At 36.8% G+C, this 10837-nt stretch overlaps 1 protein-coding gene across 5 annotated transcripts in view; it reads left to right on the forward strand.

Moving 5' to 3' along the window:
• PTPRK (protein tyrosine phosphatase receptor type K) overlaps positions 1 to 9760 on the forward strand; it is a 576017-nt gene extending 566257 nt beyond the window's left edge. For 4 of the 5 annotated variants that reach the window (XM_032651570.1, XM_032651571.1, XM_032651573.1 and 1 more), the window contains 5 exons: positions 940 to 1071; positions 1216 to 1341; positions 3989 to 4152; positions 4683 to 4818; positions 8299 to 9760. In XM_032651570.1, the coding sequence (XP_032507461.1) occupies positions 940 to 1071; positions 1216 to 1341; positions 3989 to 4152; positions 4683 to 4818; positions 8299 to 8352 (612 nt within the window). In that variant the 3' untranslated portion in view covers positions 8353 to 9760. Of the gene's footprint in view, positions 1 to 939; positions 1120 to 1215; positions 1342 to 3988; positions 4153 to 4682; positions 4819 to 8298 lie in introns of all 5 variants that reach the window. The other variant, XM_032651569.1, reaches the window with a different exon arrangement.
• Positions 9761 to 10837: the final 1077 nt, after the last annotated feature.

The following is a 10837-nucleotide window of genomic DNA, read 5'->3' on the forward strand; positions in this document are numbered from 1 at the left end:
TAGTATGATACAAATGAGTTAGGAGATCACTGACAATTTTTATCAGCATTAAAGAAATCCATCTCAGGCAACTGTCTAGTTATATTTTTACAAATCATTAGTTTAGTTCATAGAAATATATATTTCATTTTTAGTGCAGATCATTAGTCTGTAGAATGACAGATTGGCCAGATGAGCCTATCCTCTCCTTCTGGAAAGAGATAATGCTCTGTGTCCCAGTCAAGGGGCATTTGGTAAACAAGGAGACATTCCCTCTTATGTGGGCCCAGGAAATGCATTGGTTTTACTCTTTGGCACTTGAAAAATCTTAAATGATTGAAACCATCATTCTGATCATTGATATACATTAGAAATGCCCAGAAAACTATGGAAAGTGGATTGCCTACAAGATGTGTTGATAATGTCGATATAATGTGAAAGCACACGAGTTTGAGGCACATGTGGTTTTTCTTATTTGGAGTAGAGGAGAGCCAAACAGTTCCATTCACAGCTGATAGCAGATAGACATAGATAGATACACGGAGACACACACACATGCCAGGGAATTTTATGCCTTTAACCTCGTAGACTTTGGAAGACTGAAACAGCCCAACAGGTACCTCACGAAGGATGTTAGCCTCAAGATGTTTTCTTTTCTTTTTTTTTTTTTTCTTTTGGTATTTGTACTATATTTACTTTTATCAACAAAATAAAACAAATTCTTGGCTTCAATTACTGCTGAGGCATCAAAGTCATACAACAGATTGACTGATTACTAGTTGCAGTATACTGCAGTGGTCCAAATCTGTTATTCCATGGCTTAAGCAGCAGGCTGGCTCCATCTCCATATGAAGCTGTTGTGTCTTACTGGCCCTACACTGAAGTGTGCTGAATCTGTTTGTACAACTAATTATTCATTTGAAGTTCTTATGTTCCCCCATCTCCCTTGTTTTTTCACAGAGCTACAGGCAACCAGCTGCTTTCATCGTCACACAGTACCCTCTGCCAAACACTGTGAAAGACTTCTGGAGATTAGTGTATGATTATGGCTGTACCTCCATTGTGATGTTAAATGAAGTCGACTTGTCCCAGGTTAATGGTTATAGGTTGCTTTTGTGTACTTACGCACAACTTAATAAGGTAGTAATAAAATGGTAAAATCTGCTTTATACTACCCTATTTAGAAAAAATAATGCTCATTTTTTTTTTTTTTTTTCCAAAACATTCGTCGTCTAGGGCTGCCCTCAGTACTGGCCAGAAGAAGGGATGCTACGATATGGCCCTATCCAAGTGGAATGTATGTCTTGTTCAATGGACTGTGATGTGATAAACCGGATTTTTAGGATATGCAATCTAACAAGAGTAAGTCATTAATGATTTTAACTGAGCTGATCCAGAACCAGCTGACCATAATCATGATGGGGTATATTTCCATTCAGACAAAAGAGAGTAAAATTAATAAGCTAATAAGCATTATATAATCATTCCCAAAGCTAGTACTCATCTTATGCCTTAGCACTAGAATAAAAATGCATTCTAAAAACAGGAAAGCAGAAATGCTGGAAGCTAGGTTTCCTGGTCAGTTACTAGCCTATTGTATTCTATATGGAAATCTAAATTCAGATTCCTAGGTTCAAGTGAGTTTGATTGTCTGTGCCTGGCCCCTGAGTATAAGTAGACTTATCTCGAGGTTGACTGCATGTTTTATTAGCATTGATAGTCCAACCCAGAAGAGGCATGCAATTGAAAAATAAGAATATAATACTGATGACAGGAGGAAGTGATATGTCGGACTAGCCATTATAGAAGGGTTCCATGTCACTATTCCAGTTCTGCTTATAAGAGAGGGCCCCAGGCATGAAGGAAAAGATAAATCACAGCCATCACTGATTCTGCTCCTACAGCTCATCTACGATTTCATCTTTCTAAATGTCCCAGCATCTGGCTTTGCCCAAATCTATAGCTAGATCCAGTGCTGCTACCACTGTGCCTTTTCCCAGCAGCTAAGTAGGAACCGTGTCCTTCAGAAGTCTTTCTTTCCTTGACGCTTCATGTGTTTTGCCTTCAGTGACAAATTGTGTGGGGTCTCTCCTTCAAAAAACCAAAAAGTACTAATAAAAGCTGTTTATATTATGTAACCACATAGCAAGCAGAATTTGAAAAGAAAACAGTAGTAACTTCCATGGAATTATGGTCTTTTTAAAGAGCTAGGTTACTCTCTTTTAGAGCAGCAGTTCTATGTATATGTCTTGTTTTAAGTGTGTGATTAGAATTGTCATGTTTCAGTGTTTCTCACATCAAAATGGCTATATGTGTTTCTGCTTAATGTCTATATGTGTATAAGTAGAGAAGAAATTCATATCCAATTCTATTGCTCATTTCAGTGGAGAAAAAGAGGATAACTTCAATCATGTCATAATATTCATGCATATCTTAGATGTTAATTTAAAGGAATCTCATTATGTCTGCACATCTGTTACATTATGGTTCTAGTAATATTTTAGCTGAGAAACTGTAGCTGCTAAACTAAGAAAGTAAGACCTGTCTGTTAATTGAGCTTTATATGTTTATTTGAAACATACATGTTTCAAATATGTTTATATGACAAATATTCTAGGAACAGGAACTGAAATTTGCGTTACATTTTTTTTTGGTCAGCATATTTATCGTCCTCTGTATTTGGTATTCTGGTCCTTATTAGTGCGTGATTTTTCTTCCTGTTCCCATTCTCATTATTTAATATCATTCACCTCACCAAATATTTAGTATGCGCCAACTAGAGGTTGGGTGTTATACTAGATAGTTCCTTGTCCTACCAAAAGATGCATGAGCCCTTGCCATGTGAAGCTTCAGATCTGATGCCTTATGATATGGCTCACTTGTGCATTACAAATTCTTCCTTACATTTTCATATGAAGGTTTACGGTCTTGATGCATTTATTCAACAGTACTGTTCTTTGGAGAGTATTTTGCTAGGTTCTAGGGGTAGAGATTTTAAGGGAAAAAGATTTTCTTGTCCTTAAAGAATTTGTATTTTATCAGGGAAGACAAACATTAAACAACTTCTATAATCATTTACAAATAAATGAAATTTTACAGAGAAAAAGTACAAAATACAGAGGATTTGGGTGATCTGACATAGCTGGGTGATCAGAGAAGACTTCTTTGAGTTAGTGATATTTAAGTCAAAATTTGAAAAAATGTGTAGGAGCTCTTTGGGCATGGGACATCCAGCTACTTTGGTTTACACAGGACAGGGAGGTTTCCTAGAACACATGAATTTTAGTGCAAAAACCAGACAAGTCCAAGGCGAACCCAAGACAAGTTGATCACTCTGTTTGGGACTGAGAAAAGCAAGCAAGAAGGAGATGTTCAAGGCGAAGGGGAGAGTATGTGCAAAGTTCTCAAGGCAAGAAATGACTTGATAAATAGATTAAGAGAAGGCCAATGTGTCTAGAACTTGAATAGGTTGTTCGAATAAAGTGAAGTTAGAGAAAGAGGTGGAGCCTTATCATATAGGTATTTTTAAGCCATGGCAGCAAATTTGGGTTTTATGCTAAGATCATTTGGAAGCCATTAAATCAGGAAGTGACAAGATCATATTTGCATTTAAAAATAATCATGATGCCTTCGGTAAGAATGGTTTGAAAGGAGATCGAAGTTTCTTCAGGGAGATCAACTAAGAAGTGATTATTATGATTTGTGATTGAGAGTGCAATGATGTCAGTGGCAATAAAGAGGAGGTGAATTTGAAAGTTATTTACGAAGTATAAACATAGGAATTGATTATTGGATATGGAGCATGAGGGAGAATTTTGTATAACTGATAATTCTCATGTAACTTAGAATGTTTCTGCACTGGTATGTACATATTTTGGACTTGCATCAGCTAGATTCAATCCATTGTCAGTGTCATTTATGTCATGGTGTAAATTGATATGAACCTTTTACTTTTTAGTAAAAATTCTAGCCCCAACTTATTTACATAAAAATACTTTTCCCTCTGCAGCCACAGGAAGGTTATCTGATGGTACAGCAGTTTCAGTATCTAGGGTGGGCTTCTCATCGAGAAGTGCCTGGCTCCAAACGGTCATTTTTGAAGCTGATACTGCAGGTGGAAAAATGGCAGGAGGAATGCGAGGACGGGGAGGGCCGAACGATCATCCACTGCCTGTGAGTGCGGCGGCTTGGCTTGGCCATGTGGGGGGGCCTTGGTGCTCATTTCCTTATTAGCCTTCACGTCTATGTTAAAGAGTAACCGACTCCCATATTACAGACCTTGACTAGACATTCTTTTGAAACAATCTTCCTGTTTCTTGATTCTATAATTCACTACTAACTTCAACTTTTGTATTTTCTAAATTGATTATCGTATAGTTATTATATAGTTTAAACTCTTTTGAACACTACTCTGAATAACTTTTCTGATTTACACTGTGTACAAATCTATCAAAATCTCAAAGTATCTAGGTTGCAGCCACCTATGCCTGTAACATGTCCCTAAGTATAAGCTACTAAGTTAATGTCATCCTCAAGTATCTTTCCTTTCTGCTCTCTACACATACATGCACACATGTGAAGCAAAATTAAAACACAAAGGGAAAAAATTTAAAAGATAATGTTTTCTTTTCCCAAACATGATTGTGTGACCTGTGGTCACCAAAAGCTTCGATCTAAAATGCCTTTGCTTTCTTTGCTTTTAGAAATGGTGGTGGGCGAAGTGGCATGTTCTGTGCTATAGGCATCGTTGTTGAAATGGTGAAACGGCAAAATGTTGTCGATGTGTTCCATGCGGTCAAGACGCTAAGGAACAGCAAGCCAAACATGGTGGAAGCCCCGGTGAGTCACAGTCTTGTACGCAGAAGGGAGGGTAGAGATTAGTCAATCATATACCTACTTGTTGATTTGACTTGATACACGCATAGTGAATCATATGTATAAATGTGTCTTTGTGGGGACTTTCCTGCCTAATTGATGAACTGCCAAGTATCCCTCTTTACCCACATAAACGTAATCACATATTGCCTAAGCTGCTAATGATGAAGAAAACTACTTTCATTTAACTTGGGAAATGTGTAGGATTTTTGTTCGTTTCTTTTGAGCAATAAATATTTGCTACAGTAAAATTTGTTAAATGGTTCTATAATAAGAAAATCCTGCTATCTAGGTTTTATTCTTGTTTATTTTTATTTCTCAAACAATATTAACTGGTAAAACATTTTGAGGGATATACTCATAGGTTGCATCTAGCACTTTTTATATCAGTTTTTTTTGTTTGTTTCTTTGTTTTTTTAATTTATTTTTGGCTGTGTTGGGTCTTTGTTGCTGCGCACGGGCTTTCTCTAGTTGCCTCAAGTGGGAGCTATTCTTCATCACAGTGCGTGGGCTTCTCATTGCGATGGTTTCTCTTGTTGCGGAGCACAGATTCTAGGCATGCGGGCTTTTGTAGCTGCAGCATGCGGGCTCAGTAGTTGTGGCTCGCAGGCTCTAGAGCACAGGCTCAGTCGTTGTGGTGCATGGGCTTAGTTGCTCCACGGCATATGGGATCCTCCCGGGCCAGGGATCAAACCCGTGTCCCCTTCATTGGCAGGCAGATTCTCAACCACCGTGCCACCAGGGAAGCCCTGCATCTAGCACTTTAGACACGCAGAGTTTTTAAAGGGCAAATGAAATTTATTTTAGTCATTATCTATAATTCTTCATTGCTGGTCAAATTATAATTTTTTAAACTATCGCCTTTGACAGTTTTCAGCTTGACCAATTTTAGAACGGAGTTCATGTGATGTTATTTGAATTAGCCAGGGCTCACTAAATCACAACACAGATTACAAAATAAGAGCAGGGAGGTAGGTGTATGTAGGAGCTCGTCTGGTTGAAGCTGTATGCAGAGGAAGAAAGTTAAACTTCTCTAGCACATTCGACTTCTAAAGTGATGGCTGTGGGTTACACATATGTGCATGGCAGGATAAGGTCAGGGGCAGCTGTGTAGTTTATGCTTACAGAAAAGTAAACCAGGAAAACCAAGACATCATTGTTGCTTGCCCTACATTTATCAAGATGATCAGATAACAAAAGTGAGCAATTCAATAAACCTTTAAAGTATTTTCACCACTTCCTGCTCATGGATTGTTCACACAAGAGGTGCACTGCTTCCTGAGACAAAATCTGAAGAGTTACATTTATACCGTTTCACTTTGAAGAACGGTCACAGACTTCTTCCCCTTCTACAAGTCCTCAAAGCCCCTCTACTCCAGCTTATAACTTAGGTATTGCTGTTGTCCCAATAAGATGATATTGGCTTTGACTGGGGTGTTGGCAATGGAGCTGGAGGAAGGGGGGTATAGATTTGAGGGAATTTTGAGGTAGAACTCTGAGGTCTTTTTACAAAATGGGCAGGTAATGGTTAGGTCTTTAAACTCTCTGCTGTCTGAAGAGTTTTTAATGTAAACTCTGCCTCTATCTCTCAGATCAAGTCTTCCAAAATCATCAATAAGATCACTTCTGGCCGCAGCGTTCAAATCATACTTCCAAGTTTAACTCTGATTTCTCACTGTTCCTTAAAAAAAAAAAAAAGTCTATGATTAAACTCTGCCATTCTAGAACCTTCTTAAGAGTTACTATTTACCTTTACATTCATGTCCCATGAATCCTGACTAAACACCCAATTTGTGTTGTAATCAAGGTTAATGATTAGTTCAGTGTGCTGTTGAATTGAACTGACGAGTTTGGTAAGAAAATTTAGAGAGTAAACCAAATTGCTAGAGACTGATCAAAGAGATGTAACAGTTCCCAAGCACTTTTTGGTTCTTGAGATGCACTTGCCACAGTGGTAGGCTAATTTAAATCACAGCTACTTGATAATTAGGGTAGGATTGATAAAGACCTGTTGGGGAAAGTTTTTATTTCCCTCATTTATTGCTGGAGACACCTGGAAGTTCTCTTTAGAAATAATATGTGTTTTAGATTGTTCTCTAATTCAGCCTGAATTTTACCCACTTGGACTGAATCGGGAAGATTTTAATACATATTGCAAGTAATAATTTGTAATGCAGTCTGAATTTTTCTGAATTCTTCATAATGGAGCGACACACAGATGGACTGAGGGGAAAGGCAGTTTTAACTCAAAAATTTTTGTTAACCAAGTTGTCTTAAATAAAGGCAGAAGAAATAAATTTTTCTGGTAAAAGTAAGCTCAAAAAAATTTAAGGACCACTAACCATTTTTGAAAAATTTACTTAAATTCTCTGATAGACCAAAAACTGTGTCAAAAATTAAGAATTTGGAGCTTCCCTGGTGGTGCAGTGGTTGAGAGTCCGCCTGCCGATGCAGGGCACACGGGTTCGTGCCCCAGTCCGGGAGGATCCCGCATGCCGCGGAGCGGCTGGGCCCGTGAGCCGTGGCCGCTGGGCCTGCGAGTCCGGAACCTGTGCTCCGCAACGGGAGAGGCCACAGCAGTGAGAGGCCCGCATACCGCAAAAAAAAAAAAAAAAAAATTGAGAATTTGGATGTTCACGTATGTAAGTCAAATCGTTATGCCGTACACCTTAAACATACAGTGCTGTATGTCAATTATATCTCAATAAAATTGGAAGAAGAAATTAAGAATTTGGACTTGTTGAGTGGCAGTCTGAAATGACTGGCTTTTTAAAATAACACTAAGGAAAATATCTGAAGTGAGGAGAAAAATATTTGCATGTTCACTCTAGGATTATTTATAGTAAATAAAAAATAAATGCAATATTACAGTCAATCCACATATTAGACTTTTATGAAGTATTAACAGAGGTGTTAAATAACATAAGAAAAGGATACATAACAATGCTAAACAACAGAAAATAAAATATAAAGTTATATCCCCAAACATAGATAAGCAATTAATATTTATTCTAAAGTAATTATTATTTCAGCCATGCATAAAAATGGACTGAATTAACACTAAGGTAGTATTTTAAACAGTTGTTTCTGATAACAGATTTATAGAAACTTTTTCTGATTATCTTTTTCTATACTTGAAAATTTTTCTGTACTGATCAGGTATTACTATTATAATCAGCTAATACTGAAGATTTTTGTAATTTGATATAAAATATGAGGCAAAGACAACATATCTTTTTACATCAAGTTCCTTTTTCTTAAACAGCAATCATTAGACTCAAATGTAAAATATGCATGCCTAGATGCTAAACTTGTATATAGAAAAAAAATCTGTAATTCTTGAAAAATCTAAATTGAATGCAAGTATTCATTTGATAACTCTTATTCTCCATTCTTCTCCTTTTTCTTAACTTTGCTCCACCCTTTTGTTTTAACATCTTTCAGGAGCAGTACCGTTTCTGCTACGACGTAGCTTTGGAGTACCTGGAGTCATCTTAGTTGGGGGGAGACTTCAAAGTGCATCCAAGCAGAGCCCATTCATCTGTTGAGCCAGCAGCTGTTGTACGTGTCACACCTGTGCAGATAGATTTTAATGTGGGGGGTGGGAGGCTTTTACATTTGAGAGGTAAAAGTATTTTTCTTATGAAGTTGTGTATCTTAATAAAAAGGACTCAGTTTCTATTACTGTATGAAAGCATCAACATTTCGTGCCACATAAATTTTATTTAATAAGAAGCAGATTCAAATGAGAACTTCTCAGTGTTTGTCCAGTGAACATGCAGCCTTTTCTCTCCTGCTTTGGTAGAGCAGCCACCACGTGTTGCATGAATTAATACTTTCTATGTGGCATTTTTCTCCCTTTTTTAGATAAAAGATGTTAAATCTTTCAAGGAAGAAGAAAGAAAAACTGTGCAAATTCATAGGAAAATTCATTTTTTAATATGTTTCAAGTGTAGCAGATCTCTATATAAATATATAAATATATATAACTGGCTTATTTTCCTTTAATGTGCAATGATGGCTGGATCATTTAAAGTTCTTTTTAGAAAACAACATAAGCCAAAGACTCAAGTGTAAATATGTCTATATGGAGAAAGCACATTATATTTATTGGTTACTTACATTCCTTTTTTGATGGCTAAACTACTACCACCACACAATCATTTTTTTTTTCTGAAGAAAGCTTTTTCTTTCACTAAAATCAACTGTAAACAATTTTTGTAGATTATTTTTTGTATGTTTAGTGTAAGTAGAGGATAAACTTTTTATTCATAAACCAGGAAGCAATGTTCTTTATAGTGAATCTCTTGTGTACATGCTTGTGAATTAAATTTATGTAAAACACCTTGGCAATTGGGTCTTTTAATGTAGGACCAAATTTAAGCATTTTGCTGAAAATATAATTTTCCACAATTTCCTTAGGTCAGTAATGGTTTGGTGATCATATATGAGAACTGCACACATTCAAAGGCCTTGCTGATGACTTGCATAATGTTGAACATAACCTTTAAGCAGAATTTAAATTTTAAAGGAATTGGTCTTTTCAGCCTATGACCAAGCACTGGTCAAGAAATCAAGATGGCAACTTTTATGCTTTCAAGGTCAAGTGTTAGCAAACTGTAAACTGTCAAGGTGAACCAGTGTTTCTTTGGGTTCTGAGCGTAGGAAGTGTGAACAAATCGATGCCAGAATCCTGTTTTGTGCATCATCGTGGGATTCTCAAGTGAACCTTTCTAAATGTGGTCTTGTACACATGCTCCGTGTAGCTGTAACTTCATATCATCAGCTTGCAGTTTGTTATTGACTAAAGCATTCCAGTATCCTCTTTCTAGATTGCCAGTTCATGACATGGTGCTTATGAAGATTTAATTAAAGTAAGAGTGAAATAAAATTTTTATAATTACAACAGTTATTGTTTGCACATCATTTTCTCCCCTTAATTTTCATACCTTCACTCCCAAATAAATACCTTATTCTCATTGATACAAGTAGACCACATAAAATGTATTAAAAGTAAAACTTGGGACTTCCCTGGCGGTCCAGTGGTTAAGACTCCACGCTTCCCCTGCAGGGGGTGTGGGTTCAATCCCTGGTGGGGGAACTAAGATCCTACATGCTGTGTGGCACAGCCAAAACAAAAAACTGATGTCCAAGCAGTAATTTCTTTCACTTTTTTTCTTTAAATTGAATTTCAAAAACTCCAAATGAGTGGAAAGAAAAAAAGGCCAGGGGATTGACATTGATTTTTTTTTTTTTTTGAGTTACTATATTTATATGTTACTATCCCTTTATATACATTTCCTTATTTCTTCCTTATAACAAACTTGACAGATAGTAATTGTCATCCTTATTTTACCAATGATAAAATTGAAGCTGAGAAGGTAAATGATTTGTCAACAGATTTAAATCTGAGTCTGATTTAGCAGCTCACTCTCTTCCAGTAAACACCTGCTTTCCTGATAGCCTGGCAAGGGAAATTTGGCACTTCGTTCTTGTTGTTCCTTTGATTTTCTCATAAAGTATTATCTTTATGGGTATCTTCAAACTTCCACTTGCTGTGTACATTATTAGAACATTTGTGACTTTCATTATTAAGAATTTAGATAAGAGAACTTATCGTTTCCTAGGAAGACTAATTTTCATTTAAACACGGATGCATTTAACAAAAAATCCACAAACTCACTCAAAATTGCATTACCCAGTAATGTTCATGATGTTAATTGAAGGATTCTGCTTTGCAGCATGACCCTGATTTCATTTCTGTTCACAGGATTAAACCCACACGTAACCAAAATCACCATGAATACCGCTGACCGCAAAACTCAGAGGTCCGTGTGGCCTCCAAAATTCAAGCAAAGGACAAAAAGAGTCCTCTTTCTCTCTAACAGAAAATAAAAATATCATGCTTGCTTTGTTCAGGTACCACCACAGAGGCCAGTGCATCTGGAGACAACTGTACTGGGGGAGAAGGGTGGGATGCTAA

Source organism: Phocoena sinus, chromosome 12 (assembly GCF_008692025.1).
Source record: "Phocoena sinus isolate mPhoSin1 chromosome 12, mPhoSin1.pri, whole genome shotgun sequence".
In the NCBI taxonomy this organism is placed as follows: Eukaryota; Metazoa; Chordata; class Mammalia; order Artiodactyla; family Phocoenidae; genus Phocoena; species Phocoena sinus.